At 41.6% G+C, this 24,615-nt stretch overlaps 1 protein-coding gene across 2 annotated transcripts in view; it reads right to left on the bottom strand.

Annotated features, from left to right (window-relative positions):
- Window positions 1-5,147: 5,147 nt before the first annotated feature.
- Window positions 5,148-24,615, bottom strand: part of CCN4 (cellular communication network factor 4) — a 35,389-nt gene continuing 15,921 nt past the window's right edge. Inside the window, exons 1-4 of one of the 2 annotated variants that reach the window (XM_008505315.2) lie at window positions 11,742-11,998; window positions 8,168-8,425; window positions 6,133-6,326; window positions 5,148-5,521 (exon numbers count right to left, since the gene is read on the bottom strand). In XM_008505315.2, coding sequence (XP_008503537.1) covers window positions 5,222-5,521; window positions 6,133-6,326; window positions 8,168-8,425; window positions 11,742-11,856 — 867 coding nt within the window. In that variant the 5' untranslated portion in view covers window positions 11,857-11,998 and the 3' untranslated portion in view covers window positions 5,148-5,221. Of the gene's footprint in view, window positions 5,522-6,132; window positions 6,327-8,167; window positions 8,426-11,718; window positions 11,999-24,615 lie in introns of those variants that run through there. The other variant, XM_008505314.2, reaches the window with a different exon arrangement.

Raw genomic sequence — 24,615 nt, 5'->3', positions numbered from 1 at the left:
TAGACCTGGCACTGGCATGGGGTCTGGCCACCCTGCTTCCAGAGCCTGGTGGGTCTGCCCCAGACAAAGGTGTCACACAGCCCTTGGCACAGCAGTGAAATACCCACAGGGTGACTCTGTCACCTCAGGTCTACACTTGCATCTCTGTCTGGAAGGCAAATTCCATTTGTGTGAAAATGCTACAAGTATTTTCTTCTAGAATTAAATGGTAGAATCCTTACTGAGGTTAGCTCTTAGGACATGTAAATGAAGGGCCATGCAGTAATGACTCTTTTCCCCATGTCTTTGATAGCCATGTCTGAACAAATTCTGTCCCTGTATAGCTGCTGCAAACAGCTCTCTCTGTTTGCCTCTCAGAGATGAATAAGAATCCATGTGTATGCAGGGAAAGAAGCACACTTTGCTTAAAGGCTCTACTATACCAAGTCCAGAAAGTGCTGAAGGGGAAAAAAAAAATCCCAAACCTAGAGCTAGAAACAGACCAGCAGACAGAAGACGTGAGCTGGGGAACACCTGGCTTTCCCAAACTGCCAAAATATTCACAGCGAAGGAAATGCTCTCAGAGTGTCTTTTTTTTAACCCTATTACTGTCACTTTATTTTTATGTGACCTCCAGTTCAGGTCTTTGTCACAGATTGCAAGTGCACGCTTGGACATTTGCCACCTAAGGAGACTGGACAAGGAAATGTCACTGGCAAACATACCTCTTTTGCTTGCCTAAACTTCTAAATGAGATGTCAGTCATAAATTCATTAATCATTTACCATGAGTGAGGTTATTTAATATCTTTAAACCATAACGTCAGCATGCCACCTATAAAACCTCACCGTGATGCTGTACAAACAAGTAATATGTTATGTGGTTAATGTAACTCATACTGACACTGCCAAACCAATCTGTATTTGCCATTAATTTTTCATATATGTCAGAACATGAAGCTTACAGAAATAACACTGCAGAATGGTTTAAATTGGTAACTCATAGTTTAAAAATGCATGTGTATGGATACATGCCTGTGGTTCATGGGAACATTCTGCCTGCATCAGTTTAATAAACTATTTATCTTATGAATGCTTTTAAAGAACTGGGAGAGAAAAAAAACCAAACAAATTTTAATTTCCAAGGTGACACACTCTTTCTGAATACTGTGCTCTTCCTGGAGTGTTACATAGACACAGAACAATCCTAGTGAGCATGTAAAAAATAAAGCAGCTGCATGACACCCTGTTTCCAGTGGCACACACACCAAAACAGTATTTTAAATCCTAGTCAGTGCTCTATGTAAAGGCATCTTTGTAAGTCACATTCTTGCTTCTTTTCATCTTACAGTGAGTGGCCATCCCACTTTCTGGGGCTCCCAAACAAGGCAGCCTGAGACACCATATCTTGGGTTAAGCGCCTACGGAATGCATGTGACTATGGCCACTGGATGGAGTCTGCCACTCACACCAGCATGAGCCAATCCTCAAAACCATCCTCCATTCTTGTCCCATCCAACATGACCAACAGGATGGTTGCCATTAGCAGCTTGTGTGTCAAACTGTCTCATCCTAGTCTGGCTTGTGAAATTTTCACTCCCATCCTTTCTCAAGCCCTTCCCTGGACTGCTGCATCAGAGGGGTCTAGCACCAGCCTGGAGCCTGGTACCTCCTCAATGGTATTATTGTTGATTTCTTGGATGATGGTTCTGCTTTCAGGTCCCAGCAGAGACCTGGGCCCATTGTATGAGACACTGTAGAAACATACAGTGAGCATCAGTTCCTGCTGGAGCAGTTCTCACTCTGAACAAAGGCAATGAACAGTAGAGCCTTGTTAAACTAAAGAAAAGCAAAGCAAAGGGTGAGATCCATGAAAGCCTTTGAGGATCTATCTCCCTAACGTATTTAAACAGTAACCATAAAAGTAAAGATACATGATTTGCCCAAGTACACAGGGAGCCAGAGAACTGAATCCAAAGGTGGGTCTATTGCCTTAGTCTTAAGGCTAATCTTCTTGTAAACATCCATTAAAGTAAAGAATCTCTAATGCACCACAAGCTGCAAGTTGAGTTCACTGGCTACAAGTGTTGCTCTTCTCCTTTCAGTGTCTCTGGACAGCCAAGCAGTTGCATAAGAAGCAGAGCTAGTGAGGTTTGGTTTCCTATAGATTTGTGTCCATCATCCCCTGAAACTCCTTTTACAGCAGTGAAACAACCACTATTACCCATCTGTGATGCCTTCAGCTCTCCCTCCTCCATAGCTGCTCTCATCCAACTGGTGCTTCTGTGTTTGGGCCTCGCTGCAGGCATGTTGGTTGCTGGGTAGGTGCAGATAGGTTTCAGGGGGGCAATGTGGTGGGCCTCTCCTCTATCCTGGTGTTTTATTTTCTGTTTTATTTCAGGAATTGCAGTGCTGCTCAGATTTTTCCTCTGCTTTGTTCGACATTTGCCACAAAGGGAGTGACTGACAGACAAATGGACAGTGCAGTTGTCTATGCCTTGTTCCCTAAGGAAACCAAGCTAGAAACAGAAACATCTTGGGTGAGTTGGGCAAGATCTGTGGTTTCCAGGCACTCACTTCACTGAACACCAACACACACTGGAGCTGCTGGTCATGCATTAGCTGACAATGGCTTCTTTTATCTCGCAGTGAAAGCTGTGTCTGTCAAACAGGGCATCATTTGATTATGGCAGTTTTGCTAATTGCAAAGCAAAGCAAGCCTATTAAGTGCCTCAGTTTTGTGTATGCCTTTTGATCCTGTTTTCTTGTTTTCTTATGTAAGACAGACTGATTGTATACATAAACAAACAGATTGCACCCTAGGACTATGTATATGCAAACATAACCACGTATATTCACAGACATCATGTTTTTTTTCTATATAGTATTATATGCAATTATTATATAAATGCATGCATATGTCTCTGTGTACAGATACACATTTATACACATTTGCATATACATAGGTATTTGTTTGTAGATAGCTATGTAGTGTTTTAAGATGGGCCAGAACTAGAACACAGGATTTGAAGTCATGTTTCATGATCTTATTGAGAAGAAGATTTCAGTGTGGTTTCCCTGACAAGCATCTCAATACCAACCATTTTCTCTTTTGGAAAACTAATGTCAAGTTTTTGGCTAAGACCTCTTTTTCTTATGACCCCATGGTCTTTTTTTAGCTAGGTGCTGGAGTTTAAAATTTAACATTCTTGGTCTTGCAAATACTGAGCTCCCATTTGTGTTGAGGTGAGTAAGACATATGTGACCTTTCCTGTTATGTCATCCAGGCCAAAGGCAGTTATAAGAGTAATCTTGTGAAGTGCCTGGTGTCCTCAGATTCCTCCTTGTTACCAGAGGGAAAAATAGAAGAAGTGATTTACAACTGAACTGGAATATGCAGACAGGGATAACCCTTCTTTTCTGCCATTGGATATTTCAGGGAAGCTTCAAAAAAGAAATAGTAAAAGCTTTAAATTAAGGAATTACTTACCTCCATTGAAATTTTTTGGGTCAAATCCTTGTATACCAATAAAGACGCTATTGTAGTTTACAGCTTTTGAAGATGTACAACATTTCTCCTAGATGTTACATTTCTCCTGCTACACAGGAGTTGAATTTTTTCCAGCCTGCTCGAAAGATTTAATTTATCATAGCCAGAAAGATTTATGTCTCTTGGGAACTAATCTAGCTTCCTCTGGGTTAGTAAGATGAGGACAGACAACTGGAACTAGACCAAAACAAGTGACTCATTTATAACGGTTGCATCACCCAAAGTTCAGCTCTGTATTGGTCCAGCCCCCAGTTCTGCTGTGCCACCAGGGATTTCTCAAGCAGACACTCCTGTTCCCCATGCAGAAAAGCATTTCTGCTGCTCAGGTCTACCAGGTGAAGGAACAGTGAATTTGCCATGGTGCTTGGGGGTTGTACCAACAACCTACTGGAGAAGAGCTGGTCAAGTATGCTTCAGTGTTAAGGAATTTATTGCCTGGAAAGGTAATGATGGGTTTTTTCCTTCTCTTCCTGACATTTGTATGGGAAACCACTTCTTCAGAAAACGTTTACACTTATTTTTATTCCAAGTACCAATCCAGTTGTAACAGATGCACCAGAAGCTATTCCAAGGAATGAATTCCTCTGCTTTTGCACCCACTCATCCACAGAACTGATAGGAATCCTAACACCTGTTTCCTTGTTTAGCACATCTCCTTTCCTCTGCTCTATCCATGTAAAAAAAAGCTATGTGCCACTGGCAAGGTGACAGTGGGAAGCAGGACCTGCATGCAGTAACACCACAGGGAGGAGGAGGTGGTTGTCCCCAGGCAGAGACCACCCTATTTCTATGTAAATAAGTGGGGTGTTTTCCAGGGGGTATTGTATTTCATGTCTCATCTAACTCTCTACCTTTTATCCTTCACTTCTGCAGAGCTAGCGTTAGACCTATATGTAATCCACGGACAAGAGGGTCTGTTCTGAAAAAATGAGCTCCAGGATTGACATTTTGGATTCAGAGTATCCGACTTTCTCAAGATCAGAGCTGGTAGAGAGACTGTGAAAATGTCCCTGGCACTAAGACTAAGGTGATTCTAAGGAGAGCGGGACACAGAGGTTCTTTGACCCAGGCTAGTACAGACTAACCCATCTTGCAGAGGTTTTAGGATAAACCTTTGCCTTGAGCTTTTCCCGTTAATTTCACCACAGGGTAGGATCTGACTCCAAATAGTAGAGTGGGAGTGCTTAGATTGATCTCAGTGTCACAGAGACAAGAGCCTAGTTCTGTGGGTCAGCAGCATCAAAGCCTCAAGTCCAATGTTGAAAATAAAATGTATGCCAATGCTAATTTTCCAGCTTGGATCAAATTATGCAAGAAATTACAGCAACAAGGTCTGAATTTTATGTCTAAGCTACTGATAGCTATACTTTTACTGTCATACTAGTCTACCAGGCTTTCCTTTGGGCAATGAAATAGCTGGCCTAACAAATGGCAGTGCAAATAGGACTGTCATTCAAGTCCTGGAATCTGTGCATAGAGAAATGCCTGGCTGTGGGTAATGGTTAGAGGTCTATTAGAGCTGAAAATGCTACTTTTTCAGGGACTCTTCAAAAACTGTGTGGCAAAACAAAGAGATTTAACATCCTAACTCAGGAAAAACCAAATTGTACACTTTCAGAGGATGAAGATTCTCCTTTTATTTTAAAACCTCTGTAAAATCAGAGCAATGGGTCAATTCCAGCATTTAGCCAATTCAATTAGCAATTTCAGAGTAATCATGGTAATGAGCCAGGTCTGCAAAGATGTCGTTGGGGTTCTTGCAGTTCAGATTGCAAAAACAAGCATTGATCCACAAGATTTTCCAGGAAAACTCAGTTCCATCTGGGCACTGAAACCTCACTTCAATAGTCTTGGACTTGTAAGGTGTGCAGCACCTGTTGTCTGTGCAGACACCACAATATTTGGGTCTATATGGACTTTTGCTCACACATCCTGAGATGGTGTAGTTCATTGGTTCATTGTCTCTGTAGACAGCCAAGCACTTCTTCCCAGGCTAAATCAGAGAAGACCAGAAAAAGACAGGTTAATATTCAGTGTTGACACAGGCAGGACACACAAACAACCTTCTCAATATTTAAAAGCCTACGGCAAGCATTTTACAGCCCTGTTCTAGAGGATTTAAGGGCAACTTGTGTAGGACTCTAAGCAACCTTATCTAGAGGGGGTTGTCCCTGCCAATGGAAGGAGGGTTGAACCTCCATCTTTAAGGTCTCTTTCAATCCTAGCTGTTCTATGATCCTATGGTGGGACAGATTTAGTTGTTTAGACACATGAACCCAAAAGCTACAAGTAGGATATTTGCAAAATGCAGTTCAAAGCCAAGCCCAGCATCATTGCTTTTCTACTATCTGTGTCTCAGGCCTATCCAAAACATCAGTGAGCTCAGCATACTTGTCTTGCCTTTCCTCGCAAGGGCTTCTTGGGTGGAATGAAAGCTCTCACAGGGAGGTTTTCATTGCAGCATGTGGAAGCACATTTCTGACCCCTCTGCAGTCCAGTAAATACATGTAGAAGTGCAGCCCTCAGAGGCCTGAATGCTGCCAAACAAATGCTGACCCCGTGTCCAGGCAAAGCCCAAGGGGCACATGAAGAAACAGTCCCCACCTTAATGTATTTGGTGATATCCACTTGGCAGGGCCTCATGTTGCAGAGGCGGCTTTCCTTCAGGAGCCGGCACTGCTCGTTGTCATTGGAAATCCTGGTGGAGATGCCCAACCCACAGCTCTTTGAGCAGGGACTCCAGGGGGAGGTGTGAATGATGCAGTTCTTCTGCCAGGCTTCTTCCTCTCCCTCGTACGCTGCAGAGACCAGATTAACCCCACAGTTATTACACAGGGGCCACTTGCCTGATTACGCAACCTCTTCCCAGCTCGTTACACATTCAGGCTGTTAACCCAAATAATTAAATCACAGTGAAGTGCCTCAGCATTCCTGTGAACCTCCTCATCCCACCTCCTTTGCCGCTGACCTACTTGCGTCAGACCCTCCAGTGCTTCGAGCGCTCAGGGCCAGGGCTCATTTCTTTATTTCCCTTCACAGCCTCACACCAGGGGGGCCTTTGCTGAGACCTCCTGGTGCTGCCACAATACAAACACTTAATTACAGAAGCCTGCGCCAGCCGATGCATAAAAGGGATGAGATCTGATCTCACTGGGAAGGTTTAGTTCTGAGCCCATTCCATTGATTCCCTGTACCAGAAAGTGGTTGTCAGTCTTTGCTGGATAGCCGAGGGGCTTGGGAAGCAGCCACAGCCTTTCATGGGGAGGAAGAAGCTTGAATAGCTCTCAGGGAGCTCGGCAGCCACTTGAAGGAAGGGTGGGCTCTGTTTTGAAAGCAGCCAACAACTCCTGTTCAGTTCCTTCACAGACCCTGCCAAAGTCCCCAGCAGTCTGCAAATCACAGTGAAGCTCACAGGCAAAACTCTGATAGAAACTCTGCTGCATTGAGCTTGTTCACTATTCTATTTACTATTCTATTGGATCTAATAAATGCTATTCTCACTTCTTAAAGAAGAAGAAAAAGTCAGGCAAGGAAATATATGTTATGCCTATTTTGGCACATAGGCCATAAAGACATAAAACCAATTTTGGTTGCAGATGCTCTGAATTTGGACCTGCCTCACAGTTCAAAGCTACCAGGTGATGTCAGTTACAGGGACAGAAATGAGGGCTAAACTCTGATGTTTATAATCCACAAAAAGGAGACTAAGGTTTTGTTTTATGGAACAAAACCATAGACCAAGGATGGGAGAAAAATCCCTAACCATTAAAGAACCAAGATCCTGGCTTACCAAAAGGATTCTATGTCTCCTTGAGCTCTGCTTTTGTGAGACGGGATATGAAATGGGGTTAATGTGAAAAACATCACTGCATTGCATCACAGTTTTAGGAGGATGGCATCTGACAAGGTGAACCCATCTTAAGCACTTAGGGCCATGTTTGAGGCAAATGCTACCACCTCTGAGAAGTGGGCTGTGTTATCCATATTATCCACACAGGGAATGTGAGTGTGAGGAAAGAAGATACTTGTGACAGACAACAGAGTTGTCAAGTGGAAGATTAGTTTTGTAATGTGATCAGTCCAGAACTGCTAAAAAGCTTCACTAACATGAAGACAAATCAGCCCAATTTTAAAATGGATGGTGAAGCTTCCACCCCAGCAACTGTTTTCAAGGTGTTATCTAAGTTTCAGACTACTACAATGTAGGGGGTTTAAACTCATAACTAGTAAAGTGATATAACCCAGACATAATGTCTCAGTCTCAAATCAAACTGAGAGTGTTCTGTTTTCCAGAGGGCACAGACCAAAAAAATAAATAAATATATATATATATATATATATATATAAAAAGATGAAGTGGACTTGTGACATTTTCAAAGTTCCATCACATGTATGCTTCAGAGAGGAATTTGTCACCCCAGTATGTTTGATCAATCTCATGTTGCTGCTAAAGGAGTTCAAGCACATCACTGGGGTTTGCATGTCCTGTCCTTCACCATGCTGTGTGGGAGTCTCTGTGCGTTGTTCACACAAAGACAGATTCCTGCCAGGTCTGGCAGTGCAAGCTGATACTTTGGTTGTAGACTTTGAGCTCAGTTCCTCAGTGGCAAAGGAGAGGTCCACTTCAGGCCCACCTTACCTGCAGAGGAGATGTGGCGTGGAGACGTCTTCCTGATTTTCTTGGAGTCATCACAGATCCACTGCTCGCAGCACTTCCCTGCCATCTTAATCAGCTTTGGGTTTGGGCACCAGACAAGGGGAGGACGTGAGTTTGTACACATGGGAATACAGCCCACAGCCCCATTAATGCACGTGCAGTTATATTTGCAGTTGGGCTGAAACGTGTCCCCATTGTTGTACCTGACTCCATTGAGGACACATCCTACACCAACAATCTCTGAAAGGAAAGAAAAAGACAGACAGACACACAGAACACCATTAAAACCATGCTGGCCACAAAAAGCGCTGATGCATTTCTTTACCAAGCTGCTGTCTGGGCTCATGGAGCCAACATGGAATCATGGCAGTGCTGTGGGCCAATGTGTTCAGCAGGATGCTGAGCCAAATGTGGTCACACCATCTAGGAAATTGTTTTCATTTTGTTTCACAGGAAAAAAGATAAGAGAAAAAAAAAGAAAACTAAAGAAAAACAAAATAAAAAAAAAAATCAAAAAAGGGAAAAAAACCACCCCAAACAAACTAACCCCCCTCCCCCAAACTTTTAATGCTTCATGGAAAAAAAAGAAGTTAGAAACTAAAATAAGTTTGATCCACAAATACTAAGAAACTTATTACATGGGGTGCTGGTAGATATTGTTCACAATAGGAGTAATCAAAGTAATAAAAATTGAGTGAAATTTGAGATTTTCAGGGACATCTGAGATGATTGCATGGAGCTGCAAATATGACACAGCTCTTCACAAACCTGTACCTGTCTGAAGCAGGACAGACAAGGTAGTGAAAGAGCATCGACTTAGGCAATTAGCTGCCACTCAGTTTATCACAGAACAATTTCAATGGATAATTAGGTAACACATTCAAAGCTGTGAAAAAATTGTATTCAATGTATATTTTTAAATAAATTCACAAAAAATAGTTTTTTTATTGTCCACAAACAGGAATCACATTGAATCAAAAAGTAGCAACGTTTTTTGTTTCAAAGTCATAGAGAGCTGTTTGAAACCAGTAGCAGAAATGGCAAATTCAAAGTTCAGTTACTTATTTGGTCACCCGGAGGCAGTGTGCACACACAGCCATCAGGCTGCTCAAGTTTTAAGTCTGGTCAGAGCTGCAAAGCAGCTGCTTCAGGGCCAACACAAACTGAGATGCTGGATTAAACCACTACAAAGTTTTCCTATTTTTAGACTGGGCTGAATGAAAACATCAAATGCAAATCCCTTCTTTTGCACAAAAATGAGAGTTATTGCAATTTGAAGTACAGATTCTGATCTCCAGTTCACCTGGAGCTCCAATTTTGATAATGTGTCATCCTTTGAACTGAAGAGACATCATTCAGTGCTGGAGCCAAAGCTGAGAGTTCAGTTAAAACTCCAGGTGTGCATAGGGATTATGACAGCTCAGCAAATTGTTATATTTCCTGCTGGTGGTTTACTACCAGCACACCCCTCCTGGGCTGTGTTAGTTCAGCTTTCTGCAGGTCTGATACATCAAGAGGTTCATCATGAGAACATCCTTGAGCATAGAGAAAGAGCTCCTGAATGCCTTCATGCAGAATCTCACAGAGTCTGCATGAAAATTAGGGAATTTGAGAGCAGGTTCCTGGTGCCACAGTGCTTTCCTTCCCACCTGGGCCTGTGCTCAGCACCCTGATGTCTCTGCTTGGTGCAGAGAACAGCCAACAACAACAGTAGAGCTGTCTCCTAGGAAACCTCATACAAACTCCCAGTACCTGAAGGGGATAGAGGAAAGCTGGGTAGGGATGTCCTAAGAGGGTATGGAGTGATAGGAAAAGAAGTAATAGTGTAAAACTGAAAGAGGGTAGATTTAGGTTAGACATTAGAAAGAGACTGGTGAGACACTGGCACATGTTGCCTAGGGAAATTGTGGAATCCCTGTCCCTGAAAGTGTTTCAGGCCAGGTTGGAGGGGGCTTTGAGCAACCTGGTCTAGTGGGAGGTGTCCCTGTCCATGCAGGGGAGTTGGAACTGGATGATCTTTAAGGTCTCTCCCCACCCATTTTGTGATTCAATGATGATTCTATGATTCACTGCAGTGTTGTTGCCACAGACATACTGAATGCCTGTGATGTAAAGAAGGATTATTTAAAAAAAATGCAACTAAGAAAACAAGCATTTAAATAAATAAACATGAAGCAACAGGGAAGTCTTTGAAAAGAAGGCTGAGGTATCTCTGAGACAACATGGAGCTTGTTGTCCTCTCCCAATGCAGGGCCAGCTGTGACAATGTAATTCTTGACAGATGTTTGTCTAACCTCTTCTTACAGACCTCCCATGAATGCTCCACACACACTCCAGACAATGCGTTTCAATGATCTCATATCCTCTTTTCTTAACCTTGGATCTTTTCCTATCTTGAACATTGCTGTTTAATCTTACAGTGCACATACCTCCTCTTGTTGCGATTTTGCTTATATCTGGCAAAAATCTGGTTTGATTGCACTTTTTGCATTCTTGTTTTTGGGTGGCTGATCTAATTTCAAAGATAAGTTCATTACTTACAACACTTCCTGTCCTTCTTCTACTGAAGAACAGCAACCCCTACTATTTCTGTAAGGAACTCCTAGCTACCCTTCACTCTTCAGATTTACCCCTTGTGAAGCTTCTGTTGATTTTCTAGTTTTATTGAAGCCCACTGTTTGCAATCTTTTCTTCTTCCTGTGGGTCAGTTATTCTATCTACTCATCTCACAACCAGCTCTCCTCCAGGTTTCCTTTCACATTTACATTTGGAGAGCAGAAAAGGTCAAAGGGGCCTGGGAGTGCTGGATGGAAGGATGACCATGAGCCAGGAATGTGTCCTTGTGGCCAAGAAGGCCAATGGCATCCTGGGGTGCTTTAGAAGGGGGGTGGTTAGTAGGTTGAGAGAAGTTATTCTCCCCCTCTACTCTGCCCTGGTGAGGCCACATCTGGAATATTGTGTCCAGTTCTGGGCCCCTCAGTTCCAGAAGGACTGGGAACTGCTTGAAAGAGTCCAGTGAAGAGAGACCAAGATGATGAAGGGAGTGGAACATCTCCCTATGAGGAAAGGCTGAGGGAGCTGGGGCTCTTCAGCTTGAAGAAGAGGAGAATGAGGGGTGACCTAATCAGTGTTTATAAATATGTAAGGGTTGAGTGCCAGGAGGGTGGAGTAAAGCTTTTCTCAGGGGTGACTAATAATAGGACAAGGGGCAATGGTTATAAACTGGAGCATAAGTGGTTATGTATAAATATTAGGAAGAATTTTTTCACTGTGAGGGTGGCAGGGCACTGGAACAGGCTGTCCAGGAAGGTTGTGGAGTCTGCTTTCTTTGAGACTTCAGATGGCAAGGCTTCAGATGCCATTTCTCATCCAGCAAACTACCCTGGGAATGAAGACAGCTCTAAGGAAATAGAAGATGATGAATGAAGGAGCTGATGAGTGTACAGCTGGATATCTAATGAGATATAACTCAACCATTGCTGAGGGGAGCTGCCCATGTGTAACTAAGTCAAAAATATATGTACATCACTTACGTGCACATACTCCTATTTCGTACCTAGGTCTGTCTCCACTGTAGTCACAGTACAAGCCCCTGTGGAAGTCACAAGTGTCAGCCTCAGTGCAATTTTCTCCACGCTGCTTGGCACAGGTCTTGCAACAGTCGCAGCCATCTGTGACCAGGCTGACGCCAATGGGGCACCGCGGTGGGGACTTGGGACACTCGCACGGCCACTTACAGTACTGAGTCCTCATGTAGGTCTCTGTCGTGGTGGGGATGGTGGGAGACATGGTGGCAGAGGTCTGGGCAACAGCCTACAAACAAAGAAACACAGCTTTCCAAAGCGTTCCAAACAAAAGGAGGCTGCGGGTCCTGTAGTGACAAGTCCTCAACTAAATTCCCCTCAGGTCTAAAGAGACTGCAAGGAAACCAAAGAATAAATGTCAAAGGGCCATGGAAAAAGAATGGTCACTTCTTTCTTGGAGACCCCTTCAGATGCCAGCCAAGGGCAAATGCTCTGCAGCTTGGACTAGCACCTAAGCCTCATAGCCCCAGCCTGCTGGTACTCAGCCTTTTTCAGCCCTTTTGTCTCTAAAGAGAAGTCTCTCTTTATGTAGGAACACAGGGACACATCTCAAGATGCCCTGATACACAAGAAAAAGGTGTGACATGTCTCTAGTCTGTCACTCTGTGGTGTCTGGCTCTGGAAGAAGATTATCCCACCTGATAGCTGTTGTGCCTGTTCATTGTGAGGTGGCTCTAGGGCTCATTGGCCACCTAAAGGCTTCCTCAGGCAGCAAGAAGATCTTGCCCTTCATGTCACTGAGCAGGATAAAAAGTCACTGTGCTGCAGTGTGACGTGTGGCACTGTTTGGCCTTGTATTCCCTGGGTTGTGTGGGTCTTGCAACCAAAACATGGGATCCCATAAATCCATGAGGAGACCAGAAGTGGCCCATGAGCCCATCCCCTTCACAGACACCCACTCACAAATCTCTGTGTTGTGAGAATGATCTGAAACCCACAGGCCTAGAACACTATCAAGGATCTCCTGTGGGTGCCTTGGCCATTTCATTTCTTCTTGCATTTCCACTGATACCACAACAACTGTTGCCTGGCAATATCCCCGCCCTTTGACTTGAGTAAAGATGAAATTAGAGAAAGAAAAAGATAACCTCTGAAACCAAAATCTGCATAATTGTCTGGATGTCTTAATGCCCAAGTTCACCCGCTTCTGCTTGAAAAATGTTTTGCCTGTCTCCATCCCTGTAACACAACACACATGCAGTTCAGCTCCCCAACAGACCCAGTCCTGAGTAATGAAGCTACATTATGGGTATAACATTTTAAACAAAAACAAACAAACAAACCAACAAGTCATTAATTTCCTCTGAGCACTCTGACAAACACCCTTATCCATCCTTCAGAGTGTTCATTCTACCCTATTCAGCAGAAATTCTCTCTGTGAATCCTAAAGTACTCATGAAACTCTTAGGTCTGTCTATTGCCCGTGATGGGCTTTTTCAGGTTTCATACTCTAGTTCCTATGATGTTTTCCTTTCCCACATAATTAGGGTATTTCTGCACTGATTTTCCACCATCACCTTTTGGCACATGCTTTTTCCCTATATAGAGTCACTGTGGGACCTCAGAGATGGATGACTGTAAATGAAGCTTCATAATGTTGGTGTTTCTTCCATTAGCCATGCACAAATATTTGCCTGCATGGTGATCAAGGAAGGAAAATTTTATGGGGACAATACTGCCAAGTTTTCATTTCCTGATCTCCATTTCCTTGGCAAATAAGACAAAACACAAAACTGCAAATTATTTCAAAATCTGATAAATTGATAAAAAAACCTGACCAAGGCAGATAATCAATTCCATGTAGTGCAGTGATGCTTTTCCAGCAGACCCATCAGGTCACTATTACTGAGCTAATGGAATGTTGGGGTAGCCTATTACATAGCAAAACCCAGAGAGGGCAGAGGTTCATTGCCTTCTGTACTCTCCAGCCCCTGCAGAGCTAACTCTGGGTAACATTTAAAGCACCAGCCATGCTTGTGGTGCAAACCAATCCAGAGAAAAGCAAAGATGTGACTATTCTACCAGGATCACTGCAGAGAAAGCCTGAGTTGCACAGGGGGGTCAAGGAGAGCACAGTAGCTCAGGCACAGAAACAAATTGGGTTATTTACAAGCTATCAACAGCAGCCAGAATATTGCCCTGCTGTAACATATGTGGTCCAGAACCCCTTTCTTCACAGGATGTGAGATTCCAAAAAATAAATCAGTAGACTTTCGATGTTCAAACAAGCAAAGTTAAAAATCTAGAAATTACTAAGGCAATCCCATCCTTCCCTGGCTACTCTGTACTGTACTATATATTCCCCAGTGTTTTGTCCTCTTTACAGTTTCAAATGTCTCAAACAAAAGGCTTCCCATCACCTCTCCATGAAAAAAATGCCCCAACTTAAAGTTTTGTGGGGAAAAACATGCCCCAAAATTGCAATTCCACAGACAATGATATATTCATCAGGATATTTCTATAAAGCTCTTTTACTGTCTTCTACAACTTCCTTGCTAGCAGGCTAAATTTTATTAAAGTACATTTCTAAACCTGCTACTGCAATATCTGAAGGTGTATGTAAGTATCTTGGTAGCTAGTTACTCTGTATTTGGAACACTAAATTGTTAACACATTGCTAATCATTCCCAAATAGGCAACGTGTTTTGTCTGGGCATAATTCCCAATTCCATTAAGGCCTCCTATACAAACAGTTGGCCTTAAAGTTATCTTAAAATCCCATTGAAACTCATGTTTAAACTATTATATACCAATATAATTTACTTCCTCTTTAAGGCTTCTTGATGCTGACAAAGTTAAAATAAGAACATTCAGATCAATTAAAAGTCTAGGGCCTTTAAATAATAGAAATTTTTATTCTACTCACAATCATTTAAGTAGGTGCAGTAAGCCATCACTTGAGAAAAGAGGCCTCTTCAAGTGCAATAAAACTATTTACTTTGTTGCTGATCATTACCAAAGTGCTCAGTAATCAGCTCCAGATACACAGACAAAAGTCACATTGCAATTTAAAGAGCCCATTGCAATGGCCCAACCCTGTAGGCAAATCCTTTCACAGTCCCTTGTTTCTCATGTCAATATGAGCAAGCAAACAGTTTCCACCTTCTGTGGATGAAAGTGTCTGTGAATCAACACACATAGTAAAGAAAAACCCTCTTAGTCCTATGGCTTTAGTTAACATGTGAAGGGCTGAGACTGAATTCTTGCCAGGGACTGGCTTGTTGGAAACCCTTTGGTTTCTTGTGGTAGACAGGAATTTAGAGTAAGTTATTTTACAACCCTTCTTCTAGGTCTAAAGTCTGAGCTGGTCAGGGAAGCTTTTCATGTGTCCTTTTAGTGACTAATTGTTGTAGTTGTGGACGTGCAGGCTGAAATGTTCTGTGCTGTGGCTGAGTAAACCATAGGCAAAATGCCTATACCACACATTTAGTGTGGGCTACATGAGCATCTTCAAATAATCAGTGCAGACAGGCATCAAAATACTTCTAAGTCCCACACTTTACATATAGGGAAGGCATGGAGTGATAGAAGTGGTATCATGTCCTAGGCTCCATCACCACCCAACAAAGACCCATCCTTTGGGAACTGTTGCCCACTATACATTAGAAAGATTTTCTTTTTCCATGATCAGCTGTGATCACTTGTATATCTAAATCTTCTTGTAAATGTCATTCAGCTTTACTGCTTCAATATTCGAGAACATTTTGAGATGCAGACACTTTTGGATTAATAGGTATGATGATTAAGATATCATGAATAATGCTTTATAAATACCACATTAAAAACCAACTCTTCCACTGATACTATAATGAGAAAATCACACTGCAATGGCCTTCATAAATTGCCATGCTTAACTAGATAAAATAATAATAAAAAACAAATACACAATGAAACTGCCTCATATAAGTTAAGGCTTCGGGAATCATGCTTGTAGGGTCAGTATAACATATAGGAGGACAATGTTTTTTTAAGAAATTCAAAATGAGAGCAAAGAGAAACTCAACACCCAAAAACACAGCAGTGGGGATTTGAAAGTTTATTTTTAAATGTCAGAAAGATAAAAGAATGTGCCTGCCAGGAAATTAATTTTCCCAGGTACTGGTAATTAACTTGTTTTCTATACTCTACAATCTTAGGGCAGATTTGTTATCTTGGAGAAAATATTCCACCACAAGTTATTCACGAGCCCTAATTTGCTGCTTTTGGAGGTACAAGCCCATTCTCAATAAAGCCCCTTCTCACCCTGTCATGGCTGATATCTCTCTAGTAGAGCCCCTCCTGATCCATGCTTGGCAAGCTCCCAAATTAGCTTGTTTTTGCATCTGCAGAGAATAGCATATCTCTAACAATAACCTTCAGAGAAGAAGAAAAAAAAATTGCTCACAGTCTGTCATGGTCACAAACCCAATATTTTTAATAGCTGTAATTTTGCTATCTAGATCTTAAAATACCAAATGGAGAGCAGCATTTTATCAGCATGTTCTACCAACTGGCAAAGTATATTTTCAATTTGTTGGAAAAGACTTTATTTGTAAGTTTGTTTTAGTTTGGAAAAGAGGAAAGACCAATCTATAGTGTTGAAATTAGTGCAGACAGACCAAATTGCATGTCAGGCAAACATATAGCAGCCCTTTTATATAATGCATGAAGAAACTTCCAGCTTTGCTTTTAAATAGCAAAGCTCTACATGTATTGCAATTTATTCCTTTGCTTATAGTTTTAACAGTTGTTCAGAAATATATTCACGTGTATTGTTTTCACATTTCAGTGCCACAATCTTACTATTAAAGACTTTTTCTTCCAAAAATTTTTCTAATGATGATCAGCTGGGTGAAGGTAGGGGTAAGCTATCCACTATCCATGTTCTTCCCCTCCAGTTTATTGATGGGGACAAGTCCAGAAAACATGGGAACTGCTAAATCAGTTCCTCTGCTATTGGCAAAGCTGGGGAAATGGTTATGAGAAGTTGACAGACAGGGGTCTGCTCAATCCATATTTCCCTGTCACACCCCACTGTCTTCTCCTTGCTGGTAATTTGCTCTAGAAGGACTTTTGAGCTCACTCGCAGCTACCTAAGCTGTTTAGCAGGGCACATGCTGTGGACTGGACTCCTTTTAATTTCTCACTGTATAGCACATTAAAGGAATGTTTTTAACCTACACTTCTGATGCCTTTCTGAGCAAATGCCAGATGTCATTGGTGGAGGGATTCCATGTGATCTGTATTATCCCCTGTCTTCCATGATGTGACCACAAGAGAAAATGGTTAGTGAGAAAAACTTTATTAAAACATCCTCCTTAATAGTATGTGATCAAATCAGTTGGTTTGCAGACTGACCTGAACACCATACTGGGGAGAGAGCATACACCAAGTTCTGAGAGCATCAGACTGTCAGTGTTTAGGAACAACTCCAGATTTTACAGTTCAGCTGTCCTAAGCACGGACACTGAATTTAAAACACATCAGGATGCATCTAGCAGGAAAGGGTGGTGAGTTTGAGTGAGAGTGAGACGTGTGCCTGTCTGCCAGATGATCCATCTGCTTTCTCCTGGTTCCACCTACTGGCTGAACTATTCAGACAGCAAGAGCAGAAACTCTTGTAGAGACAACTCCATCACCACATACTACACTAAATGTTCCCACTAACCAATATGATTTAACCAAAGAGGAATCCCAGAAGGCACAGGACTGCAACATCCTAATACTAACCTGACATAGCACAGTTCCCAGGAGAACAGGTCTGGAGTGTAACAAAGAAGTAAAACCAAAAAGCCAACATGAAATATAAATATTTTCTGCAATACAGTCATGTACCATCCCTCTGTTTCATGTCAGAGAGGTGGGCACATTAACAATGAAAAATGGACCTGGCTTACATCAGTGGGCCCTCAAGTAGGCCCTCAAGGTAACAATTTGTTTCTTGTTCAGTTGGAACTTCTGACTATTGCTGAATATTTGCATTATTATTGCACCCAAAACGGGCCAATAAAGAGACAGTTCTTACAGCACAATCAGCAGTAATTACAGTGCTATCAGGACTTCCTCAGTGTTTTACTATAAGTCCCTAAGTTCCCATGAATGCTCATAAACTATCACAAGGTAACAGTGGTGACAAGTAGGCTAGCATCAGGTCAGAGATGTAAATAAGATTCTTCAGGATATATAATAGTAAGAGGAAAATATGATTATTCGAGGCTCAAGCTTACCCAGAGCGCATGAGCTTCTAGATCCCTCATTAAAATTGATCCCAGACATGGAATCTCTGGGATTTCAAGAACAAGAACATATTGTAAGATAACAGACTCTGAACCCAGAAAATATGAGACAGTTTTATAGATGTCTGGTGCCAGCTGGATATATTCTTGCTGTGCACTCTAGGCTGAGCAGAAAGGAACATTCTGCATGAAGCATAACATTCAACAGCCTAAGAAAATAAAATATCCACAGTGAGTCAACCAAAATATTTCTGTTGATCTATGAGTGATGAACAACCAAATTCCCATAACTTTATTTTGGGAAATGTATTTGTGGGAAGAATGTACGCAGATGTTTGGAATAGTATTTTCTAACTCAGTTTAGACAATTACAGAGTAAAGATTACATACATCCACTTCTTTGCCAAAATATTGCTTATATTGGCATACCCAGTGAGGCCTCTCATTTTCTTCACATTTTTCCATGGAGTGTCCAGAGGGAAAGAACTTCCCTGTTAGAAAGCAACTTGATTTTTGTAAGTGTTGTCCCAGCAAGAGGAGAGCTTACTTAGAATAGGGGACTCTAAAAGTGCTTGGGCATCATTAACAAATTGTCACTGCCACCACAGACTCCATTAATCAGGGTATTAAATAATGTCAGTTCTGTGCTCTGAGAACATGTTAAATACTTGTGCTGCACATGTTCACTTGAAACCAGCTTGAACTAGAGATTGAAAAGTAACAGGGAACATCTGGTGCAGCAATGAGAAAGGTCTCCAGAAGGGACAAGCAGACAGACTCCAATTTTAGGAAAGAGGAAAGTGCATCTACACCCACCAAGGTCCTGGGATTACAAGCCATCCTAGAACTCTACAGAACAAGATGTTGACATAAGAGCCACGAGCAGGGTATCCCAAGCAGTATCTCAACTCCTGCTCCCAGACAAGAGCAGGCTGCACTAGCAGTGGTTTTACTTTGCAATTAGACATGTTCTGCATTTTCTTATCTCCTATTTTTCAATCATGGCCTTGAAATCAAAAGCCTTCTGTCCTCTTATTACACTGGCAACATTCTGTCTTAAAATGGGCCAAAAAGTAAAATAAAATTAGCCAGCTCCACTTACTGATTTTTTCCCATGGTAAGAATACTACAGATTTCCTGGTATTTTTCAAAATCATCTTGGGTTTGGTGATTTTTCTAATGAAAATTAAAACCTGCATTTTAAAGGATAAACAGTTTTCTGTTTCTGTCCAATGCGGAGCATTTTGACCTAAAACAACTTTTCATTTAAAATTTTCACTGTTATTTGAATTTTCAAATGTGAAAAAGTGTTTGTTTACCTAAATCTGTATTTCCCTGAGATGCTGGGGAAATGATGAAGTTATGCATCCCTATTTTCTTTAAATAGTAATTTTCCTCTCATGTCAGGAGAGGATGTTTTTTCCTCGTGGCTTTGCACTTCTGAGTTAATCACTTCAATTCCCAGATATCAAAGTATTTCTTTCTTAAAATCCACACTAGGGGCTAGTTACTTGCTCTCATTTTGCCAGTGTTTAATAGTTTGTATGAAGGAATAAGAATCTGGAAAAGAATCAAGTCTTGGCAAGATCTCAATAATTAATTAATTTCCAGGGCTACAGCTTTGTATTCCCACTTTAAATAGGATATAAAGGAATTGGCAGGCCAGCAGATGGCAACCAAGATTGTCAGAGACCTAGAAGACGTAGGACAAGGTGCTGAGGGAGATGGGCTTGGGCAGGCTGGAAAATAGGTTTAATGAGTGATTTAGTATCAGTCCCCTGTTCTAAGTGATAGCAGAGGGTTTAGTAGTGGGCCACCAAGTGTAGTTGGAAAGGTTTAGTCTGAACATCAGGAAGAAATTTCTTCACTAGAAGAGCAGTGCAGCACTAGAACAAATTACCCAGGGAATGTGAATTTTTCATCCTCAGCTGTTGGATTAAAGACCTCCAAATGTCCCTGACCACCAGTGTTTCTGGCAGCCTGTGAAATGCAAACCTTACCAAAAGCACAGGAGGAATATGGTCATGAACAAAATAGACCAAAAAGGTGTCTTTGTCTTTTCAGTCTTGCATTGTGCCAATTAAAATCTGTCTCTGGTACACAAAATATTAAAATCTGGTTCTGAAACAGGAAATAAAAGCTAATCTTTTTATTAAATGTGAATTTAGTGGAGACAAAAGAATTCTGATTATCAGGTCCATCGCATCTCATATCATAAGCACAGCCAAAAATGCTATCTGGCAGCTAATTATTTTGTCTGATAGCAGAAAACCTAGAAGTTTAGTTTTGTAGATGGAAGATTTCAAGATAATAGAAGGAAAGAGAAGCTGCTTCTACTGCTACTTTAATGGCCCCTTTGGAACACATGGCACACATGGCTTCATCTAGAAAAACATGACTGCCATTTAATATAGTGTTGTATCCTTACATCAAAGCCATCTCAGGACTCTCAATGAAAAATGAGCAGTAAGACTGCATTACTATCTCCCTGTGGTTAACTAAAAAAACAGATGGAGACTACAACTTGTCTTAATAAACATTAACATTTCCAGTTAGAGTCCCATGATGAAAGGATAGTTTTGGGCCAAGCTTGGCATATTTTGGTAACTGTAGCTTATACTATTTTTTGAGATCTGTTAGATAGATGCAGATGGAAGGAATATAGGTCAGCAACATCCTTAGGGCCAACAGAAGTTGCCAGACTTTCTCATCCTCTAGAAGGACCCGAAGATAATTCAGTCTCCCTGCAGAACCAGGTTGAAATGATATATGTTATGTTACCCTTTGACAAGCTAAATCATGGCAAAAGTCTCCTGTAGCATCTGAAGGGAGTTCACTCTGTGTGTGCAGAGAGATTAGTAAAGTAGCACTCATATTTTTGAAGCATCTGTAACAATGTCACAGCCTGGCCATCTGATCTGGGTATAATCTGTCCATATTTCTGTGAGGCAAGCAACTTTTCTCCACAGAATCATGGAATCCAAGTGTTCAGCCAGAGTCTGACTGGTGCTTGAGGCTGTTTCTGAAAAACCAAATCAGGAACCTACTGAAGGCCCAAGTGGGAGAGGGGTATCATCTCACTGAGCAGTGGGAGGGAATAATGGCAATAATGCACTTGTTAATACTACCAATTCCAAGCCCCTTACATGTGATTGCTGTGTTGTGCTTGCAAGGGTAAGTCTTGTGCCTTGGTCCCCACCACTCTGCAAGACCAAGTTTAGAGCACTTTTAAGTGCTTCCAAGTTTACTTCCAAACTTCCAAGTTTACTGCACTTCTGGCTCCATCCTCTCTTCTTCTTCTCACTACAGAGACAGCCTGAGGGCACAAGGACACCTCTGCTTCAGCACTGAGGATGTGGAGCAATCAAAGGTGATCCCTTCTTTCTTTCTCCTGAACTGCAATATTTATTCCTCTTCTCATCCTAATGCCAGAGAAGAGATGCATAAAGAAAGAATTTCTTTATGGAGAGAGTGATCAAGCATTGGAATGGGCTGCCCAGGGAAGTAGTGGATCCTCCGTCCCTGGAGATATTTAAAAAGAGACTGGATGTGGCACTCAGTGCCATGGTCTAGCAACCGTAATGGTGGTTCAAGGGTTGGACTCGATGATCTCTGAGGTCCCTTCCAACTCAGCCAATTCTATGATTCTATGAAATAGAGTTCACAAATAATGACAGGACATCAGAGGAGATCTTTTGGTCCAAAAAAGGAGAAAGTATTGCCAGGAAGTTGGGGAGAGGAAGTACCTGAATCATTCACCACTGCATAAAAACCCCCTTGACCAAGATCAAGTCCTATTCAAACTAAACAGAATGAAAACAAAATTAAGTGAAGAATGAGAAAGGCAAAATCTCACTTACAGCCTCCAGAAACCTCACTGACCTTTGTTTGACACATATGATAATATGGCCTTACTTGGAGGCCTTGTGGTACTATTGTACCATCAAATCTATATTCTGAAAAATTCAGCTTATACCCCCACCATGAGATCCCTGAGAATGATGAAACCTCCAAAGATCACAGACCAAATCTTAGTGCACTAAACTTTTCATACCTAAAGACACCAGTGCATTACCAGTGCTTACTGTATGCAGTTAGAAAGAAGCACATGATGTACCAGATGGTGGAAAACAAGTTCTGATGATTGGTACAGATGATACAGAGTTGCTGATAACTTTGTGGGAAGCACAGAGAGTTCAGTTTACTTCTATAAACCTACCATAAAGTAAATACCTTAACTTCTGTATATGAAAATCAAACTGTTTTAAAAACATCTGGAATTTATTAGGTAAGTGGCTTTGATTGCATTGATTTGTAGAGATATAGGGAAGACTGAAAGGATGGCAAGAGCTGCAACCCTCCTCATCAGTGACTGTGCACAGACAGTGTGCAAAGTCTGACAGGAGAAAACCCAAGGGAATGAAGACAGTATTTATGGTGTAAAAAAAACTTTGAACTAGGAATGGTAGCATTAAAATTAAAGAATATAAACAGGAGACTGAAGACGATGGGTGCAGCCAGACAGCAAGAGGTTGGACTGATGCTCTTGAACAAGCACCAAGCATCTGGAAATCTTTGAAAACTGGACTGTAGGGCTGCTAAGATACATGAGAAGCAAATGAGTGTTGTTACCACACCGAGGGTGCAGAAGCAAAAGAGACTCACAGAGTCAGGAGACAAACCACAAACCCCTTCTACAAATTAAACTTATATCAAACGGCTGAGACAGGATGAGGGGCAAGCCACAGATGTGAATCTGTGAATCAACATTAGTGTCCAGGCTGCCAAAAGGAGGAAAAGGGAACTGAACACCTATCTCCTTTCCCATCAAATTCTACAGGCATCTCTACACATCCACAGCAGGACAGAAAGAGCACCATGGCCTATGCTGCCTTCAACAGTTCTGTTTTCTATCTTCACTACTATCTAATTCCTTTTCACTTCTTTCAAAATCCTCAGAAATATTCCCAGTATATTTCTCTGAGTGCTATGATCTGATCCACAAAAATAGATGCATATCCAAATAATCTACCTCAGGTTCAAGGGTCTGCAGGAAAGTACAAAGTGATTCACAGGACAGAGCAGATGCTGCTTGAAATCACTTCAACAAGGAACTGAAGTATTGAATTCCCTGAGGACAAACTGTCTTCCTAATTTGATTTGCTCCTAAAGCTGATACCAAGCTTTTAGCCATATCACAGGGTACTAATGTCAAACAACTGCCTCTTAAAATCATCCCAACAGGTTTAATTAGACATTTCTCACTGTATTTAAAACAAGCTGAAAAGGACTGCAAAAAGGAAACCTGAAGTCCTTTGCAACAGAGATATCTTTGATGTCTAAAAAGAGAGACGAAGCAGAATGCTAAGAACATATTTCTGAGCATTTTTTCTTTTGACTCAAAAGAGCAAAAATCTACAGTACAAGCACACACACACACACAAAGACTAAAGACATTTAAATAAAACCAGTAAATTCAATAGAAATGTAACTGCAAACTCTGGATGAGTTTGGATGCACAGAGCACAGCTGGAAGGGATCCTACACCCATGCATCCCAACAGACAGCAAGGCAGAAATGTGATAACCCAAAAGCTAGAGAAATGACAAAGTGCTGTAAGCTCATATCAGAAGTTAAAGTGAGATCAGAGCAAACAAACTTGCCAAATTTATGATGAGATCATTTAGCAGGAGTATGGTAATTAGCTATAGGCCTTCTCTTCCCAACCTCTGCTGAGCTTATCTGTCCCAAATCCGTGGAACAACCCCAGCCTAACTGAAGGCATTTACTAGCTGGTGACATGGCCCAGAGACATTACTTGCCAAAACGTGTATACAAAGATCCTTCACACAGATGATATTGGAGAACATGAGGGCTAAAGCTACGAGGGTGGAAGAAACCAGTAAACAAATCTGAAGCTTCTTAACTTTTCTAGATGACAGTCAAGACCCTGAGGTAGACTGGGGTACAGGTTTTGTAAGCAGAAAGGCAGAGACTGTAAATTGAGTGTACTCAATGTACTCATCATCTGATGCAGCAGATCCAGGATACTGCTGTGCTGAGATTTTTTTATGATCTGTTACAAGATACAAACCTGAACAAATAGTTTATAATCTACCACAAGAATAATTATGGAATGAAGCACCCTTTTTCTTTGGCATCTGGGAAACCAAGATCTAGTGACATTCTTACCCAGTTCCTCAGCTCAAGCCTCATGGTAATCAAGTGTGAAATGTTGTACAGTACTTGAGATGAAGGCATATGCAAAAGAACATCAGAAGTCCACAAATTTAATGTAGCCTCATATGAAAGTAAGCCCTTAAGGCTGGCACCAACCTGAGATAAAAAATTCTTCAGAAGAAACCCTAACCTATCTGGAGATCATGGTAGAAGTCAAAACCGTCACTGCTTTCAATTAAATGAAAAACAAAAACTCAAAACAAAACCATTCCAAAGAGAGCATCTAATAAGACATGGAAAAGCATGAAGTGCTTTTGCATTATTCCTGATTTTCTGAACACTATAATTAACTTCACCTGAACTACAGGCTCAGCCCACTAACAAACCTCCTCTTCTTTCTTAAGAAAGGAAAGAAATATGCTGATTACAGGACACATCCATCAGGAGGGCA

This window comes from Calypte anna, chromosome 2 (genome assembly GCF_003957555.1).
Source record: "Calypte anna isolate BGI_N300 chromosome 2, bCalAnn1_v1.p, whole genome shotgun sequence".
NCBI lineage: Eukaryota > Metazoa > Chordata > Aves > Apodiformes > Trochilidae > Calypte > Calypte anna.
Note: the sequence above shows the minus strand (reverse complement) of the source record. Positions and strands in the feature narration are given on the sequence as shown.